The sequence below is a fragment of the Syngnathoides biaculeatus genome, chromosome 14 (genome assembly GCF_019802595.1).
Source record: "Syngnathoides biaculeatus isolate LvHL_M chromosome 14, ASM1980259v1, whole genome shotgun sequence".
NCBI lineage: Eukaryota > Metazoa > Chordata > Actinopteri > Syngnathiformes > Syngnathidae > Syngnathoides > Syngnathoides biaculeatus.
In genome coordinates, this window is record NC_084653.1 from 23,635,451 (window position 1) to 23,654,879 (window position 19,429).

Consider the following 19,429-nt stretch of genomic DNA (forward strand, 5'->3'; position numbering starts at 1 on the left):
TATTTTCATCCATTTTCTTAGCCACTTATCCTCACGAAGGTCGCGGGAGTGCTGTCAACGGGCAGGAGGCGCTCGCAATCACACCTATTGGCAATTTAGAGTGTCCCATTAATGCTGCCTGTTTTTTGGGACGTGGGAGGAAACCGGAGTGCCCAGAGGAAACTCTAGATTAAGATCACTTAAAGTCTAGATTTGGCTCCGCGGGCCACATAAAATCATCTGGCGGGGCAGATCTGGCCCCCGGGCCTTGAATTGGACACCTGTGATGTAGTTTATCACTAATCTGAGTGTGTCTACATATTCCAAGATCACTGTCGGGAGGATGACTACATTCGGAATCTAAATCAAATAAACCAGGAGCTATTTTCAGATGATTTGCTTTCACTAAAATGACTCGGCGGGCCAGATTTGCCCCCCCCACCCCCCCACAACCCACCCCGGACCTCGAGTTTGACACCGGGCGAAGGAGCGCATGACTTTACCGAGCACGCCCAGCCGGTAGTTGAGCGTGATGACGATGACGTTGCCGTAGCTCGCCAGCACGCTGCCGTCCATCATGTTGCCGGTGCCTTCCGTGTAGGAGCCGCCGTGGACGTAGACCATCACGGGCCTCTGGCCGCCCTCCTCGTGGATGTCTGAGAGCGGACGAGAGAGGGTGAGGCGGGCGTAATAGCGAGTGACAGCCCGATTGGCTACGCGTCCGTTTGCACGCGGCTAATCGACCCGCGGGCAGGTGGAGGCCCCAGACCCGCTTGCCTTAATCTATCTGCTAAAGTGGCTTTAAATTGAGGCGTGTGGAAGTCTTCATGCAGGTTATGGAGAAAAACAAGCGCCCCCGTGTGTGTGTGTGTGTGCGTTTGCACGGCGCTCGCCTCCCTCCGCATGTATGAACCACTATGTATGCATGAGGGAGCCTTTGTCCTTCTCGCTTCCCTCCACAAGTAGAAGCGCGAAGCCCACAGCAACTGGCGCAGGTGTCCGCATTTTAAGCTTGCAGCCCGTGCGCGCGGAGGAGGGAAGAAGAATTACGGCCCGAGCGCTCCAGTCGGACGCGGTCGAGAGTTCCATTTGCTTTGCGCGCGTGTGCATAGGTTTCGCCGCGGGAAATACGAGAAGTTAAAAGAATCCGCATTGTCGGTATCATTTCGCTCAAAAGGCCGTTATGACTGTGTAATCATCAAAATATTTCATTGCTTGATCAATGTGAAATTTCGCTACTCATGATTTGCCTTTGCGGGCCACATAAAATCAGCGGACACGTGTCTGTCGTTTATTTCTGACCTACGTCAGTCCGGTGGTCGCTGAGCGTGACTACATATCGTTACGCTCGCTCTGCAAACAACTTCTTTGGGCATCGTTTCGCTAAAGTCAGAATCCAAATAAAACAAACCAACGACCCCCCCCCCCCCCAAAAAAAACAAAAAAAAACAAGTGTCAACGACAGACCCGTCACATGTTGACCCCCAAATACCTTTCGAATAATGAAAAAAAAAGACGTCTCTCGCTAACAACCCAGGCTAAACGTAGCTCCACCCCGAGCCGCATCACACGTAACGCCGTAACGTAACGTCACCTTCCTCGGTGGGCACGTAGATGTTGAGGTAAAGACAGTCCTCGCTCTGGTGGGTCAGGTAGGTGGCCGCGATGTCCAGGTTGGCCGTGAGCCAGGACGGCATCATATCTCCCAGCATGCTCCTCTCGTCCAGCGACTGCGGGCAAACCGGAGCGAACTGGGTCACGTTCCGTATCCCGGGCCAGGGCAGAGGCGGCTCGGGCGCCTGGAATCGCCGGTCCCCGGTCGGGGGCCTGGCGTAGGGCACCCCCAGGTACTGGATGACGGGGCCCAGGAGGTCCGACGGCAGCGATGTCGGGACCCCGCGGATCCGCCCCTGCGCCGTGGACACGACGGGCGCCGTCGGCTGGGCCGCGCAGAGGCTCAGGTGGAGGAGGCAGACGGCCCGCAGCGGGGACACCGGCCCGAGGGCGGAGGGGGCGCGCCGGGGGGCTCCCCTCCGTGTCTTCGGCTCAGGCATGGCGACGGGGAGGTCGGGCGGTCGGCGTTTCGAGCGGGTTTACGAACTCTCGTGCGGCTCGGCCCGTGAACGCATCGCCTGACCCTTGAAAATAACTTTTCCTTCTTGTGTGTGTGTCATTCAGTGCCTCTGAGTGTGCGGTGAGTCACTCGGCATCATTCCCTTTGCGTCCGTGTGTGCGAGGGATTGTGTGTCCCGTACTGGCGATTCCAGTGTGCGTTCATGTGTGTGTGTGTGTGTGTGTGTGAATGTCTTGTTATGTAAACAGTCGAATCACTCTTCCTCTGTCACTCTCTCCTTCCGCTCAGCCCCATGACAAGCCCAAACTGCCTCCTGGAAGAGAGGAGGAAAGGAAGCGACGGAGGGCGGGGGGAGGACAGGATGACATCATTAGTCTTCGTCAATGGAGTCGAGGTGAAAACAAGCCGAAATGTCAAGCACGTCCGCGTACGAATCGGGGGGGGGGGGGGGGGGACAGATAAAAAAGAAAAATGAAGAGGCCACTTTTTCGCAAATTGATCAGGTCCTCCGATTTTGGGATTTTGTGATAATCTCAAATTCTAACCCATTGAAATGAACGGAAAAATCACACCAGTTCCACACTTCTTCTTCTTCTTCTTCTTTTCTTTCGATTTGTCCCGTTAGGGGTCGCCAAAGCGTGTCATCTTTTTCCATCGAAGCCTATCTCGTGCATCTTCCTCTCGAACGTCTTCCCTCACAACATCCATCAATCTTTTCTTTGGTCTTACTCTCGCTCTCTTCCCTGGTAGCTCCATCCTTACTATCCTCCTACCAATTTCCTCAATCTCTCACCTCTGGACATGTCCAAACCATCGAAGTCTGCTCTCTCGAACCTTGTCTCCAAGACATCCAACTTTGCCTGTCCCTCTAATGAGCTCATTTCTAATCCTATCCAACCTTTAGGGGTCCCCAGCACTTCCTCTTCTTCTTCGTTTTCTTTCGGCTTGTCCCGTACGAGGTCACCACAGCGTGTCGTCTTTTTCCATCTAAGCCGATCTGGTGCGTCCTCCTCTCTAACACCCAACTGTCCTCACGTCCTCCCTCACAACATCTTCATTTCTGCCACCTCCAGTTCTGCTTCCGGTTGTCTCTTCAGTGCCACCGTCTCTAATCCGTACATCGTGGCCGGCCTCACCGCTGTTTTATAAACTTTGCCCTTGATCCGAGCGGAGACTCTTCTGTCACATAGAACACCAGACACCCTCCGCCAACTGTTCCATCCCGATTGGACCCGTTTCTTCACATCCTTACCACACTCTCCTTTGCTCTGGATTGTTGACCCCAAGTATTTGAAGTCGTCCACCCTCGCCATCTCTTCTCCCCGTAGCCTCACCCTTCCCTGCTTTCACTGCAGATCACAAAATCATCTACGAACATCGCGGTCCAAGGGGATTCCAGTCCAACCTCATCTGTCAGCCTATCTGTTACTACCGCAAACAGGAAGGGGCTCAGCGCAGAACCCTGATGCAGTCCCACCGCCACACACCTACGGCACATCTCACTGCTGTTCTGCTGCCCTCATACATCTCCTGTACTATTCTAACATATTTCTCCGCCACACTGGACTTGCACATGCAGTCCCCCGGAAAAATACCATTCCATTCATTCATTTTCTTTTGCTGCTTATCCCCACAAGGGTCACGGGACTGCTGGAGCCTATCCCAGCTGTCAACGGGCAGGAAGCGGGGGACACCCTGAAGTGGTTTCCAGCCAATCGCAGAGCATATCGAGACAAACATCCACATTCGCAAACACACCAAGGGGCAATTTAGTGTCCAATCAATATTGCATGTTTTTGGGATCTGGGAGGAAACCGGAGTGCATGGAGGAAACCCATGTAGGCACGGGGAGAACTCTACACAGGTGTGACGGTCTGAGCGCTCCCCCGTGCTGAAAAGTCCCCTTGGGATTAATGCGCATGCGAGTGGATTTTTTTTGAATTTTTGGAATTTTTCTACTTTTTCTACTTCCATGCCAGTCTGAAACTTCCCCATCCGTGCTTCTTGAGACGTTCATAGAGAAATGCACGCGGCGCGAAAATGAACACACAGAAGAAGCACGGACGGGGAAGTTTCAGACTGGCACGGAAGTAGAAAAAAGTAGAAAAATTCCAAAAATCCTACGCGCATGCATGCGCATTAACCTGAAGAAGACCTTTCAGCACTGGGAGCGCTCAGACCTTCATCACCGGGATTGAACCCGGAACCTCAGAACTGTGAGGCCGACGCTTTCCAGCTGCAGCCTAATGTGTGTGTGTGTGGGGGGGGGGGGTATGTAAAAAGCATATTCTCCTTTAATGGAAACTGTGCACTCATTCCAGTGTGTGCGCCTTTGCCACCTGTCTGTAATACAGACAGACATATACGGATATGCAGTACTGTACTAGAGACCCAACTCATTTGTTGGCTGCTCAGTACAACAATAATTTTCATCGTTCTACGGAGAGGATTAAAGAATTATATCTACACGTGCTGCTGCACCATTTCTGTTCCTTAATTGGTAAGAACACGACCGCTTGAATGCTGACAGTTAGCACGTGTGCCTGTGGCGTTTCCCCGCGTATGTTAGCAATATGGCGGCGGAGGTTATGTGGTGGTTTTAAATACACATCATTCTTTCAGGCGGCGGTAAAGCATTGGCCTCACAGTTCTGAGGACCCGGGTTCGATCCCGGCCCCGCCTGTGCGCAGTTTGCATGATCTCCCCGTGCCTGCGTGGCATTTCTCCGGGCACGCCGGTATCCTCCCTGGGATAGACTCCAGCACTCCCCGTGACTCTGGTGAGGATAAGCGGCAAAGAAAATGGTTGGATGGATAGATTGTTCTTTAAATCTCTCTAATTGAGCTTTTGTTTGGCGCGAACCTTCAGCTGAACGTGGCAATAAACAGCTTGAAGTTGTTTTTTTTGGGAAAGAATGTTTGCCGAGGCGAGTCAAAGCAAAATATATAAAATATATAAAGTATAAATGTGTGTGTGTGCACGCCCAACAGACTTACATGTGCGAGAGGAATTGCCACCGTTCATGGTGACTGCTCAGCCCGAGCTGGTGTGTCAGCGTGTCGGGGCTGATGTGTGTGAGCGTGAGCTGCAGACATATGTCACTCCCCAGCTACGCCGCTGCACGCATCCCAAGACCCTGTGGAAGGGGGTGGGGGTTGGGGGGGTTAGTGCTGAGAGGGTGGAGAGTCACGTCACACGCTTAATTAAACCATGAACACACATGAGCCTCATAACCCGAGTGATGGGAGGACACACACACACACACACACACTGTTCTCTATCTCCATCCCACACATGCACACACATTGTTTATATCCCCGGCACAGTACAGTCATAATTACAGATACGCTGAACTTCATTTTCATCATACATATACCCGCACGTCCGCGGCAGAACGTTGAACAAGAGGTCGGGATTTCCAACGTTTCCCCATAGGAAATAATGTACAGTTAATTGCTCTCTTCCTGGGTTGAACTGGCACCAGAAGAAAAAATAATAATAATAATTGTATTGACTGTATAGGGAATTGATTTGAGTTTTATTTTTTGTTGCTCATCAGAGTCTGAAATGTGTTTTTAAATATATTTTTATTTAGTTTTTCGTTTGTATGTTACTTGATCATATCACTTGCACTGTATGCAATTTTAAATAGTCTTTTTTTAATATTGCGTTTGTCATTTTTATTGTTTTCATCCCATTTTAAATTAATTTCATTTTGTTTCAAAGGCCTTTAATCATGCAAAGCACAGTGACTTACCTCGTGTATGAAAATGCACAATACAAATAAATTTGCTTTGCTTTATTTTGAAAGTCATACCACCCCGCCTCGGTGGTCATGTTTTTAAATCCAAGTTAAAAACTTTTTAGTAATTTTGAGTAAGATGTCCATTTTTGTTCTGTACTTTTTTTTTTAACCCATTCGTGGGTAGGGTGTCAATTTTTTGCCTTATTGAGTTAAAAGTCTCCAAACAGGCCACAATCAAGTAAATAACACTTTTTTCCCCATCTATTAAGTCATATGATAACTTTATTAATTTGTAATCTCGTCCCAAAAATCTAGCTGCTAGCTTTGACCGATGAGTTATCCTCTCCTGATACCAAATTATGGCTTCAGATTGAAGCACTTAAATATTTTGATATACTGAAGGATATAATGCATGAAAATCACGATGTCCCAAAAATGGGACGCTGCCCACGAATGGGTTAATCCATTTAAGTAATTGTATATGAACTGCCTTGTCTAAAAAGTAAAGCTAAAAGATGAGTTTAAAAAAAAAAAAAAGCATATTTGGACAGCTTCTTCCAGATGAGTGTGGTAAGGAAGTGAAGAAACGGGTCCAACCGGGGTGGAACAGTTGGGAGAAGGTGTCTGGTGTTTTATGTGGCAGAAGAGTATCCGCTAGGGTGAAGGGCAAAGTTTATAAATCAGCGGTGAGGCCGGCCATGATCTACGGATTAGAGACTGTGGCATTGAAGAAAGAACAGGAAGCAGAAATGAAGATGTTGAGGTTCTCGCTCTGAGTGAGAAGGTTGGATAGGATTGAAATGAGCTCATTAGAGGGACAGCCGAAGTTGGATGTTTTGGAGACAAGGTGAGAGAGAGCAGACATCGATGGTTCGGACATGTTCAGATGCGAGAGAGTGATTATGTTGGTAGAAGGGTGATGAGGATGGAGCTGCCAAGGAAGCGAGAGCGAGAGGAAGACCAGAGAAAAGGTGGATGGATGTGGTGAGGGAGGACATGAGGACAGTGGGCGTAAGAGAGGAAGATGCACGTGATGGGCTTTGATTCAAAAAAGACGACACGCTGTGGCGACCCCTAACGGGACAAGCCGAAAGGAAAAGAAGAAGATTTGGACAAGTTCTTTGGAAAGTAGAAAAAGCCAAATGATAGAATGAAGAGCCTACAACTTTGAGAGTGCAAAAAAAAAAAGCAGTACAACTGCAGGTGATACTCACGCACTAATTCTGCTTGCTCAGCATTTATTGCGTGTTAATGTGAATGACGCAATGTAGCCATAAAGCTGCCACACACACACACAAAAAGTATGTATTTTTGACGAGGGATTTTCTGTCATGACAGCTACCAAAACAAAATTACAACGTGGATTTCAAATAAGTAGCTCAACTTAGGGGTCATCCTCTCCCATTGCCCCCAAGATGGGACCAGCTTGTTGAAGTGAAACAAGCGCAGGACTCACACGAGTTCCAACTACAGTCAGCATCACGCGTATTTGTAATCATTTGGTTTGAAATTGTTGCACTTTCCATCAAAATATTGCTTCATGGGGGGGGGGGGGGGGGGGCACGGTCTCTAGCACACAAAAAAAGTTGAGGAATGCTTATTGTCAGCGACGTTCTTAGAGATGAAGCATATTTTACAACACAAGAGGATATAAAAGAATGAAATTCTCAATCTCTCGGCCAAGCGACTGCAGGGAAAATAGTTTGATGACTTTTTATTTCAGTATTCCGTTCAATTTGTTTTGATTTTTTTACTAGCCCTAATCACAATTGCCTCCATCTGACATTACACAAGCATAAACCCAGCTTCACAAAACTACACTTAAAAAAATATATATATATATATTACCCAAGCTTTGATTGCCACACAAGTGCAAAAATAATTCAACTCCAGTTAAGTTGAGCAATCGGGAGGCAAAAGTCAAAGTGACGTAAAATGTCGAGCATCCCACCCTTGGTAACAAATACATGGCGGCTCGTACTCCGCGTACACTTAGCACGCTCGCAGCTAGCATTAGCATCTATCAAGACCCACTTTCCGCTCCATCTTGACCGACAACCAGTCCTGGCTCGCAGTCACGCCTGCCTCGCAATTCAGTCTTGAGTAAAACCCAACAGGCGTGTTTTCATTTTTACGTGAACAAGCTGACGCAAAATTCAAACCCACAACCTCCAGTTTTCCCTCCTCACATTTTATTTGTTACATCCTTAAACCGAAATTCACTCGATTCCTTTTCCTCTTTGAAAATTCCACACAAAAATCACGACGATGACTTAATGGGGATGGGTGGGGGGGAACTAAATATTTGCTCATTTATTAAAAATAAAACACTCACTGTGTATTCACGCTATAATAGTTAGTTGGCAATAATTAAGATCTTGCAAGCTATTTTAAGGACGTTTTTTTTTTTTCTTCATAAATTTCCACTTGGCATTGTGTGGTGTGGGGTGGGGGTGGGGCTGGAGTTTCATCTATTTCAAAATAAGTTATGACTTCTACTTTCTGGACGCAGTGTAAAATATATTGCCACCGCCGTTGAAATAATTGATGTGTTTTCTTTTAATCGTCAATTTTCACATCTTCATTTCAACACGCAAAGACACTTTCCCCGCACAAGGGCTGTTTCAACCCCCCCCCCGAGCACAAGCGCAGGTTTTTTCCCTCTCTTCCGCAGGCGAAAGCGCACTCCTCCATTTTACTCCACACACAGACGCACACAGCTGCTATCGCTCCCCGCAGACCCCAGGGCGGAATTACAGCACATGCAGACGCCCAGACCGCGCGGCATCAATTCGGCAATAATCACGCGGGCGCACGCACAGATATGACGGGATGGAGGTCGGTCGGCCTCGCTCCTCCCACCAGCAGCAGCGCGGCGGGCGGCGCTGTCCAAGGTGCTACTTAACATTCCGGTGGTGATCACGCGCACGCACGCCGAAGAACGCTCCATTTATCAGGACAAACCCCTGCAGCCGCGCGACCTCCCCCGCGGGGCGTCCTCGCACGCCGCCGCATTCTCTCCCCCCTCCCTCCCCGCCTCGCAATTAGTCACAATAACACTGAGAACAACAAAGCAATAATAACCCGAATAATAACATTGCCATTTAGAATCAATAGAAAGCGCAAACCTGCGTGCGGCTGCCGGTGAAATGCGCGCGCACGTCCGCGTGACTGTGCAACCGCGTGTCGAGCGCGACGTGGCCGGAGGGGGCGGGGGGGGGGGGGAGGAGAGATGGGAAGACTCGGAGATGCTGAGGCTGCCGATGCCGCTCGCTGCCTCCGTCGTCTCCTACGAGTGTGAGCCAGACCCCCCCTCTGCGCGCCTCACGCGCTCCCAAACAAATAAGGGGAAACGGCACAAAACACGAGTCCCCCCCCCCCACACCCGCTGCCCCCTCCTCCAAAAAAAGAAGAAAAGAAAAAGAAAACCCCGCAATCCTCGCAACCTGTAATCCAAACGGAATAGCGGCTGTTAGGAAATGAATTGAAGTCCTTCTCCTCCGATGGGATGTGAGAGGCCCAGGACCAACGATCAATCTCCCCCCTCTCCCTCTCTCCTTCTCTCTCTCGCCTACTCCCCCCTCCCATCCATCCCCTCTCTCTCCCTCCGTGCGGTGCTCCCCCTTAAACGCTATTGGACGGCGATGCGGCGCGCGGCCACCGATCCAACGATGCTCACCTCGGCATGCCGTCGCATGCACGTTCGCACACTTGTTGTCGGGAGCGCGCGGGCGGCAAAGCGAGCAGAGTTCGGACGGACGGAAACTAGTTTCGGCTGAGCTCACGTTGACGAGGTGCGCAGTGACCTCGTCAGGAACGGAACGGGAGAGTCCGTCCTCTTTCTATTCGGCCTTTTTCCCCCTTGGGCCAAGTGTGTGTGTCATAAATGCGCCTCTGTTTGCTTCCTGCAGGTGTGTTAAGTTTCAAGGGCGGACTTTATTAAGCCAAAGAGGTCACAGCGCAGCAGCAAATTAAAAAAAAAAAAAAAAAAATCACACTAAAATTCCTGCTAAATTCCCTCCATCCATCCATTGTCTTTCCTGCTTATCCTCACAAGGGTCGCGGGGAGCGCTGGGGCCTATCCCAGCTGTCGGGGTACACCCTGAACTTGTTTCCCAGCCAATCGCAGGGCACATCGAGACAAACAGCCGCACTCACAATCATACCTAGGGGCAATTTAGAGTGTCCAATTAATGTTGCATGTTTTGGGGAAGTGGGAGGAAACCGGAGAAAACACACGCAGGCACGGGGAGAACATGCAAACTTCACACATGTTGGGCCGGGATCGAAACCGGGTCCTCAGAACTGTGAGGCCAACGCTTTGCAGTCCCTGCGAAGTGAAATTAAATATCACAGGGAGGAGTGTTGTTCACAACCCTGCCATTCGTGAATGATTAAAAACTGGCAAGTAGTTTAAAATGAGGCTTGGAAATTGTGAAAAATCAAGTCCTCGGCCAGCCCCCCCCAATCAGTTACTCGGTCTTGGTCTCCCCCTCCCACACCCCCGACCGCCCCCTTCCCTGTGGCCTTTTTGTGGCAAATATTACGGATAGTATAATCAAACTGTAAATAATTTTTCTTCAGACAGCACCGGCGAGATAAACAAAAATTAGATGAATGTTGTTGAACATGTACATATAGTCAGGCCACTTCCTGTCAAAGTTTCTTCCATGATAAGTAAGTACTACATATTGGTACTTTGCATGCAAAAATACTTTCAAATAGAAATACTGTATTGGGCATTTGTTCACAATTTCAAAGAATTCCCAGGTTATTATAGTGAATTGCCGTACACTTTACGCCGTACGTCTCGTCTTGCTAAAATCAGCCGTCTCGCGCAATTGAGCCGACTTTCCAAAGACGACATTCGGGTAACGTGTCGCCCTGAACGTGGAAACGATCCCATTATTACCAAATTAATTACCGCATACTTTTATCATTTGTGTGGTGTTGTCCAGGCATTCTTTTTCGTAGCTTTGACATGAACGAGGCGGCACGGTGGCGCAGCTGGTAAAAGCGCTGGCCTCACAGTTTTGAGGTTCAATCCCGGACCCGTCTGTGTGAAGCTTGCATGTTCTCCCGGCTCTAAATTGCCCGTAGGTGTGATTGTTAGTACGGCTGTTTGTCTCGATGTGCCCTGCGATTGGCTGGCAACTAGTTCAGGGTGTACACCGCCCGCCTCCTGCCCATTGACAGCTGGGATAGGCTCTGGCCCTCCCTGCGATCCTCGTGAGGATAAGCGGCAAAGAAAATGGATTCACGGATGGATGACATGAAGGATTACATCCCAAACTGTATTTTATTTCTTCACTATTTTCCATCTTCTTGTTATGGAACAAGATAAGGCGTGACCTTAGGCTTATCCAAGGCTCTAAATTGTCCATAGGTGCGAAAGTGAGCGCGAACGTCCGTCTGCGGGCCTTGCGATTGATCGGCAACCAGTCCGGGGTGAAGCCCGCTTCTTGCCAGTTTCTCCAGAGAACTGCTTGAGAAAAATGGATGGATGGATATTAATCCGCTCGGGTCGTCATGTCTGAATGATAACAATGGTGGTGGGAGTGGGGGAGGGGAAGGGGGGGGGGGTGAAGACTGGCCAACTTTCTTTTGGTGTCCCTTTATCCTCATTTGATGTACACGTTGAAGGCAGAAAAAAATTAAAAAGTCTTCCTCCCGGGGTCTCTCAATTTCCTGCAAAGCTTCCTGACATGAGATCTTATTTAAGTCACGAGCAGGCCAATTAAATTGCAGTCAACCTGCAAGCGGGCCGTCTGAGAGCTTCTCCTCCTTCTGCCCGCGCTTCACCGGCGGGGCGACGCTTTTGGAGTATTTTCGGCCCTCTCATCTGAAGGCACGGCTCAGCAGAGTCACGGCCGTTCGCTTTTATTTGCAAATCTCTGCGTCGCAAAAATCATTTGTCAACAGGGCGGGAAAAGAGAGCGCGACAGGCGATGTTAAGTGCCAATCCAAAAATTAAAAAAGTACAAAAACTTTAACCGTGCGCATATGAAAATGCAATGTGTAAATATCCGTCCATACATCCATTTTTTTAACAAGGGTCGCTAGATCTCTTGAAACATTGTCTGTGTAGATAAAATCCATTTTATTGTCCCCCCCACACACTTCTTTACATGCATTGTAATTAAACACACACACATAAATTGCAAGCATAAAATGTAGTGAAAATACTGTATATATTGTAGTTTCTGCGTATTACAGAGGTGCCCTTATATAGTACTTTTTTTTTTTAATGTTTTATACGATTTGAAAGTTGGAAAGACAAAAATGCTACGGTTAAAAATTCCTTCGCAAACACACGTGGAAAATTGAGACGCATAAGCGAGAATGGACAGACGTAGACAAGGTCCATCCATTTTCTTTGCCGCTTATCCTCAAGAGGGTCGCGGGGAGTGCTGGAGCCTATCCCAGCTGTCAACGGGCAGGAGGCGGGGTACCCCCTGAACTGGTTGCCGGTCAATCGCAGGGCATATCGAGACAAACGACCGCACTCACAATCGCACCTAGGGCCAATTTAGGGTGTCCAATTATTGTTGCATGTTTTTGGGATGTGGGAGGAAACCGGAGTGCCCAGAGAAAACCAACGCAGGCACGGGGAGAACATGCAAACTCCACATAGGCGGGTCCGGGACTGAACCCGGGACCTCAGAAATGTGAGGCCAACGCTTTCCAGTTGCTCCACCGTGCCGCCACTATGTGAATATCATTTATGAAATTCTTGTTGTTACTGGCTTTATAAAATATTGACAGGAGGTCATTGATGAAGAAAGAAAATGTGGAAAAATATGACAAAAAGGTCATTTTTAGTCTCTTTTTTTTTTAAACTTGCTTTTTAGGGCCGTCGCTATAAAAACTTTTCAGAATCGATTAGCTTATCAATATGTCCTCAAGTACTCGAGTAATCACCCAAAAAAAGAAAAAAAAATTTACCTTTGCTAACCATCAATATTAACATCCTATCCATCCATTTTCTTAGCTGCTTATCCTCACAAGGGTAGCGGGGGAGTGCTGGAGCCTATCCCAGCTGTCAACAGGCAGGAGGCGGGGTACACCTTAGACTGGTCGCCGGCCGAGACAAACAGCCGCACTTACAATCACACTTATGGGCAATTTAGAGTGTCCAATTAATGTTGCATTTTTTGGGATGGGGGAGGAAACCCACGCAGGCACGGGGAGAGCGTGCAAACTCCACACAGGAGGGGCTCCGATTGAACCCAGGACCTCAGAACTGCCAGGACAACACTTTCCCGCTGTTCCACCGTGCCCCCCTCCGTTGAAGTACGATTTAACTTTGATCCCTAAAAAGTCCCTCGACCGCTCGACAAGTGGCATCACCAGCCCAGTAAGAAGCGTGTCTGCAGATGAATCGTGCTCCAAAAAAGGCCGACGCTCGAGTCCATCCGCGGAAAGCTGACAAATCGCGCAGAGCGGCAGACCGCGCAAAAACGGCGGCACTCCGTCAGAACTGCAGCTTAAAGGAGTCGTGGATGCTTTTGTTTAAAAAGAGTCCCGAACAAAGGATTGTGTGCTCGCCGGAGGGTTAAAGCGCTTTGCAAGCTGGTTAAAAATGATAACGGTTGAAGGGGTACATGAGCAAATATTTACTGTGATTCAATTAGTGCGTTCACAGAGTCTCCAGCTGTCTCATCACCTGGTCATCTCTCGCCGTGGTTGGCGTTCGGATCCGGCGGGGGGTGTTCGCCGCGAGTCGGAGGGGAAAATGGAGGCTCCTTAACATAGCGGCTCAGTCGTTACAAAAGCTACGTGTGAAGGTGAAGTGACGACCGTCGTGGACGCTGAGGAAGCGTGAAGACGATGTGGACTTTGTATCGGTCCCTTGTGGTACAGAGGGAGCTAAGTCAAAAACCGAAGCTCTTAATTCACCAGTCGATCGACGTTCCTACCCTCACCTATGAGCACGAGCGGTGGGTCGTGACCGAAAGAACAAGATCCCGGACACAAGCGGCCGAAATGAGTTTCCTCCGCAGGGTGTCCGGGCTCTCCCTTAGAGAACGGGCGAGAAGCTCGGTCATCCGAGAGGGGCTCAGTGTCGAGCCAGATGAGGTGGCTGGGGCATCTGATTCGGACGCCACCCTGGTGAGGTGTTCTGGGCATCGTCCCACCGGAAAGAGACCCCGAGGACGACCCAGGAGGGACTATGCCTCTCGGCTGGCTTGGGAACGCCTCGGGATCCCTCTGGAAAAGCTGGAAGAAGTGGCTGGGGAAAGGGAAGTCTGGGTATCCCTGCTGAAGCTACTTCCCCATGAAAAGCGAGAGATAATAGATGCATGGATGGATGGAATCCATTTCTTGTCTTGGTGGGTTTGTGAGTCCTTTTAAAAAAGTGAAGAATATATTTTTGGATGTGGTCTAGTATTTCAGGACTTTAAGTTTTTCTACAAAGTGACATCTACTGGCCTGACACGGCCATTGTTGCATCGGCACAGGACGCTTTATTGATGGCTGTAACTTTGTCTGTATGAAGGAAAAAACTGATTTTTTTTTTTTTTTTTTTTTTTTAAAGGAATCTCGACATGGCCGAACGCTTTGGCAATCGCGCAAAATGAGCTGGCAACTCTTCGCCAAACACTCGACAGTTGACCGGCGCACATTTACCGACACGCTGCAGTGGAAAAACTCTAACCCTGCACATACTGACTACTGTAGTGTATTATCTTTGTTTTATTGAACCACAAAAACATGGTGCAATTGTCCAGGAAGTAGCAGATGCCCACAAAAGAGAGGAATCGGCTTTGGTTAACCAGGGGTCATGAGTTCATATCTCACGGGGGCCTCTACTCCCCAAGAGGGGTTGCGTCAGGAAGGGCATCCGGCGTAAAAACCGTGCCGAACAAATACGAGCCTTCATCTGAGATGTTACGCTGTGGCGACTCCTAACGGGACAAGCCGAAAGAAACAATCCCCTTTACCGATCGTACCTATGCGATTTCGGCAGCTGGCTGCGCGCTGCTTTCTAGGCACAAGTACGTATAAAATGTTTAAAAATAGCAGCTATCACAATCATCTCTGAGCTTGGCGTGAAGGATTTGCGCAATGATAATCCGACTTCGTTACGGACGCGTCATCTTGTCAGGTTTGTGAAATGAGCGCGTAACAATAAATGGGCCGCATGAATGGATTCTTGCAATAGCGGAAAGTGGTACCGGCACCTCGACCGCACAGAAATATTAAATCAGCTGTAATTGTTATTGAACGTTCTGTAATGAAAACGCAACAGAGCAGCTTCTTTAGCGTTTGTTTGGATTGGCCCGGAAGATTCTGCTCTATCGCTTGTAATTCATCTCCGTGGACATCAGCAGGCGGAACATCCGAGTTTCAGTTGTGTCCGGTTGTCAATCAGAACGACAAATACACAAAACAACAAAATCTTTTAAATATAATCAAAAACTAGAATGTTCATGCTACCTTAAATCGGGATTTATTACAAACTTCTCGTCCACTTTGATCTTTGACGCTTTGGAAATGTGCGAGGAAACGCAAGTGGCGAGCGATGCGGCGGACCTTTCCGACCTGTCAATCACTCGTACAATAATAGCCAATCAGATAACCGCGTTGTCTTGACACGCCCCCTCTCGCAAGCAATGCCGGTTGTCAGTAGCGTGCGCTTGGAAAAGTTAATGTTACCAAGAAAATGGTCCTCAGTTGCGCTTGGGGAACGTGCAATTTTGATGAATGAATACACCCACTCACTTCTAAAGACTACAGTGATATTACTCGTGATATTCCCAAGTAAAAAGTACTCACCCTGCTTTACATGCGCAGTACGATTCCACTATTTGATCCTGTTGGATTTCAAAATGAAGTTTCTGAGGCGTCAATCTTTTTTTTTTTTTTGCATCGATCGCCTACGTTTCGGTGTAACTCTGACATTGCGTCCCGCTCCGTCCAAAATATTAATTCCGTCTACATATCCTTGCGTGAAATAGTCGAGACCACTCTGTAGAACTCTCTTGGACAAGTCTGACGCATTTGGCAAAAAACATACCGCAGTATTATCTGGAATACGTGATAGAGAATCGACTTCAAACCTGTTCTGTTCAGTCGCCATTTTGGAAGCTTGTCGGACATGGCAAATGTAGCTAAGTAGGGGCGGAGCTTAAGATTGCCAGTCGGAAAGGTCCATTGTTGGTGGTACCAAATGTGCCCGTCATAGCTGGACGCCGCATCTAGCAAACGCACTCGTGCCCAAACGGCCTTCTTTTTTTGATCAATCTAAAATGGAGCCAAACGATGGACATACTGGAGATGTAGTAGTGACCCAAAAAGTACTCAGAACCAGAAGAGGGAATTACTGTAATGACATACAAAATACTTTGTTACTGTACTTCAGTAGCTTTACCGGGTATCCGTTCTTGACTTTTCCGATTTTTCCAACGTGTTCTTACAATGCCTGCTGTCAATCAAGTGAATAGTTTTACTTTTTAATCTAACCCTACAGTGGTTGATTTGTAATAAAGTTTTTACAGTGAGGAAAATAAGTATTTGAACACACCCCCAAAGCATGACGCTACCACCCCCATGCTTCACAGTAGGGACGGTGTTCTTGGGACGGAACTCATCATTCGTCTTCCTCCAAACACGGTTAGTGGAATTATAACAAAAACCTCATCTGACCACAAAACCTTCTCCCGTGACTCCTCTGTATCATCCAAATGGTGATTGGCAAACTTAAGACGGACCTTGACACGCGTTGGTGGAAGCAGGGGAACCTTCCGTGCCATGCATGATTTCAGACCATGACGTCTTAGTGTATTAGCAACAGTCACCTTGGAAACGGTGGTCCCAGCTCTTTTCAGATCATTGACCAAGTCCTGTCGTGTCGTCCTGGGCTGATTCCTCACCTTTCAAAGGATCATTGCCACTTCGACCACGGACCCATACATATAAAAACCGTGTGTTACTGGGCAGATTTTGTCTTCTTCTTTGGCTATCCTGCCAGAAAACACACGTCTCGTGTGCAGCAGATGCCTAGATGAGACCCGGACGTCTGTACTGCGCATTCCTTTGTAATAAATCCAATTTGCTGTTAACTTTTTCTAATCATTGGTCATATCTTGAGATTGGAAAGTAAAGGACAGGCAAATACGAGGCCGATAGAGCGATAGAAAGGGAGGGATGCACGCGACGGGAACAAGGGAGGGAAGTATTCCAAAACGAGGGGAGATAAGTATGGAAAGCGTGTGATAGTTGTAAAAGATGAGAGGAATGAGTCATACGGGAATCGGGGGAGGGGATGCGGTGGAGGGGGGGGGGGGGGTTAGTAGAGGGGAGTGAAGGGCGTGAAGAAAAGCAATTAGGGGGAGGTGAGCGAGGGGGCAGCGATAGGAAACGAGACGTTACGCACGCGCTGTAGTTTTCGGCCACTTTTGGGGGGGGGGGGGGACGCGGGCTTCGCGTGCGGCGATTGCACTTGAAGCTGAATGGAAATATTCGGCCGACGAGGATATCAATCGACAGCTCCCGGAGGCTGCGAGAACATTGAGGCGCCGGGGGTGTCCGTGGAGAGAAAAGGGGGAGGGGGGGGGGGGCACGACATCAGAGCTTTTTTGTGGGCTTGTTCAGGCACACGACAAAAGGGGTGTGGAATGGATTCCCAACACCACGGCGCAGAAGCGGTCAACATGGCGCTGATTTCACACTAAATAACACTTCTTTCTTTCATGGGGGGGGGTGGTCTCTCCCCCCCCCCCAACGTAACGTCTCTGCAAAGTGAAAATAAATCATGAAAAAGTTACAAATTTCAATCTTCTAAATTTGACACAAAGAAGCACCCTGTCGAATTTGAATGATTGAGAAACACAACAACGGGGTGCTCTAAAGCAGCCATGCCACACTGGAGCTCAAATCCACATGATGGCTCTCAAGTTAGAATTTTATATATTTTTTTTATAATCTCCCTAACCTCACTCTCCTCTCGTTCTCTCCATGATGTACGTGCACTCACGGCGGACGACGGGGCGCTCTAAAGGGGCCAGGACAGCGAACTATCCAATAGGAAGATGCATTTTCGGGCTTCATCGCGCATGGTTAGTTTGTTTGCTGATTCGATGTCACACAATTGAGCCGGATAACTTCTTCTTCTTCTTCTTTTCCTTTCGGCTTGTCCCGTTAGGGGTCGCCACAGAGTGTCATCTTTTTCCATCCAAGCCTATCTCGTGCATCTTCCTCTCTAACACCCACAGTCCTCTTCATGTCCTCCCCATCAACCTTTTCTTTGGTCTTCCTCTCGCTCTCTTCCCTGGTAGCTCCATCCTTACCATCCTCCTACCAATTTCCTCACTCACTCTCACCTCTGGACATGTCCAAACCATGGAAGTCTGCTCTCTTGAACCTTGTCTCCAAAACATCCGACTTTGGCCGTCCCTCTGATGAGCTCATCTCTAATCCTATCCAACCAGAAGGTCAACTTCTTCATTTCTGCCACCTCCAGGTCTGCTTCCTGTTGTCTCTTCAGTCCCACTGTCTCAAAACCGTACACCACGGCCGCCCGCACCACTGTTTTATAAACTTATAACGACTTAATTTATAAAGAGCACTTGAGCAGGATAATTGATGATGCTAATGAAGGTGGGGGGGGAACAATGGTTTCGTCCCACATTCCAAAAAAAAACCGCATTGTAGGTTCATTGGAGACTTAAAGTGATCTTCAGGTGTTAGTGCGAATGATTGTCTCGATGTGCCCTGCGATTGGCTGGCGGCCAGTCTCAGGTACACCATGCCTCTCGCCCCAAAGTAAAAAAAAAAAAAATATGAAAAAATTAACCCTAACCCTAACTAATGTAGCGTGTTACCTATTTCAGTGAACCACAAAAACATAGTGCAATTGTCAACCAAGACGCATAGGGCCAACCCCCCCCCCAAAAAAAATGGAATCGGGTGAGAACGTTGCTTTCTAAGTACAAGTACATAAAAAATTAAAAATAGCAGCTATCACAACCAACCCTGAGATTGGTCAGAAGGATTTTAAACCTAATAACCATAATTATTTACGCAAACAGCAGCTTACGTTGTTTTTAAACTGACTTTAAATTCCCAGTGCGATTTTACACACATTTCATTCACACGAGGTGTAAAACCTTGACTCACTTTCACCAACGACGACAAACATTTTCATTCCTTGTCCGCGCTTTTGCTTTGTCCCTCCCGAGCGGCTACATTTCCAAACCCCACAGGGGTTTTATTTTTGTTTTGTTTTGTTTTGGGTGTTTTTTTTTTTCTCAAGTTCCCCGACATTGCAAAACATCCAAGAAATGGACGTTTTCGCCCGCCGCGACATGCATTAGTCATAGCCGCCGCGCAAAATACATCAGATGTGTGGCGGTGCAGGTTGTGGCTCACAGGAACAAATTTGTGGCGCGGCTCTCTTTGGTTGGGTTCAATCGGAGAGGCCCGCCTCCGAGCTGACACGTTCTAACCTTCGGAGCGTCTGGGTTTGCCATACTCATTCCGGTTCTTTTTGCGTGTGCACGCACAGGGAAGAGCGACTGGAGTGTCGCGGATGTGTTTACCTTTCCGTTTTTCCTGCGGGAAATGTTTGACTTTGACAAGACGAGAAAATGTCAGACGGCTTGGTTTATAGTTTGGGTCTTTGTGGG

General features: G+C 48.4%; 1 protein-coding gene across 1 annotated transcript in view; it reads right to left on the reverse strand.

Annotated features, from left to right (window-relative positions):
- LOC133512704 (neuroligin-4, X-linked-like) overlaps nucleotides 1-19,429 on the reverse strand; it is a 51,176-nt gene that overhangs the window by 26,568 nt on the left and 5,179 nt on the right. Inside the window, exons 2-4 of the mRNA XM_061842601.1 lie at nucleotides 5,050-5,189; nucleotides 1,574-2,366; nucleotides 483-635 (exon numbers count right to left, since the gene is read on the reverse strand). Of these exons, the coding sequence (XP_061698585.1) occupies nucleotides 483-635; nucleotides 1,574-2,033 (613 nt within the window). The 5' untranslated portion in view covers nucleotides 2,034-2,366; nucleotides 5,050-5,189. The remainder of the gene's footprint in view (nucleotides 1-482; nucleotides 636-1,573; nucleotides 2,367-5,049; nucleotides 5,190-19,429) is intronic.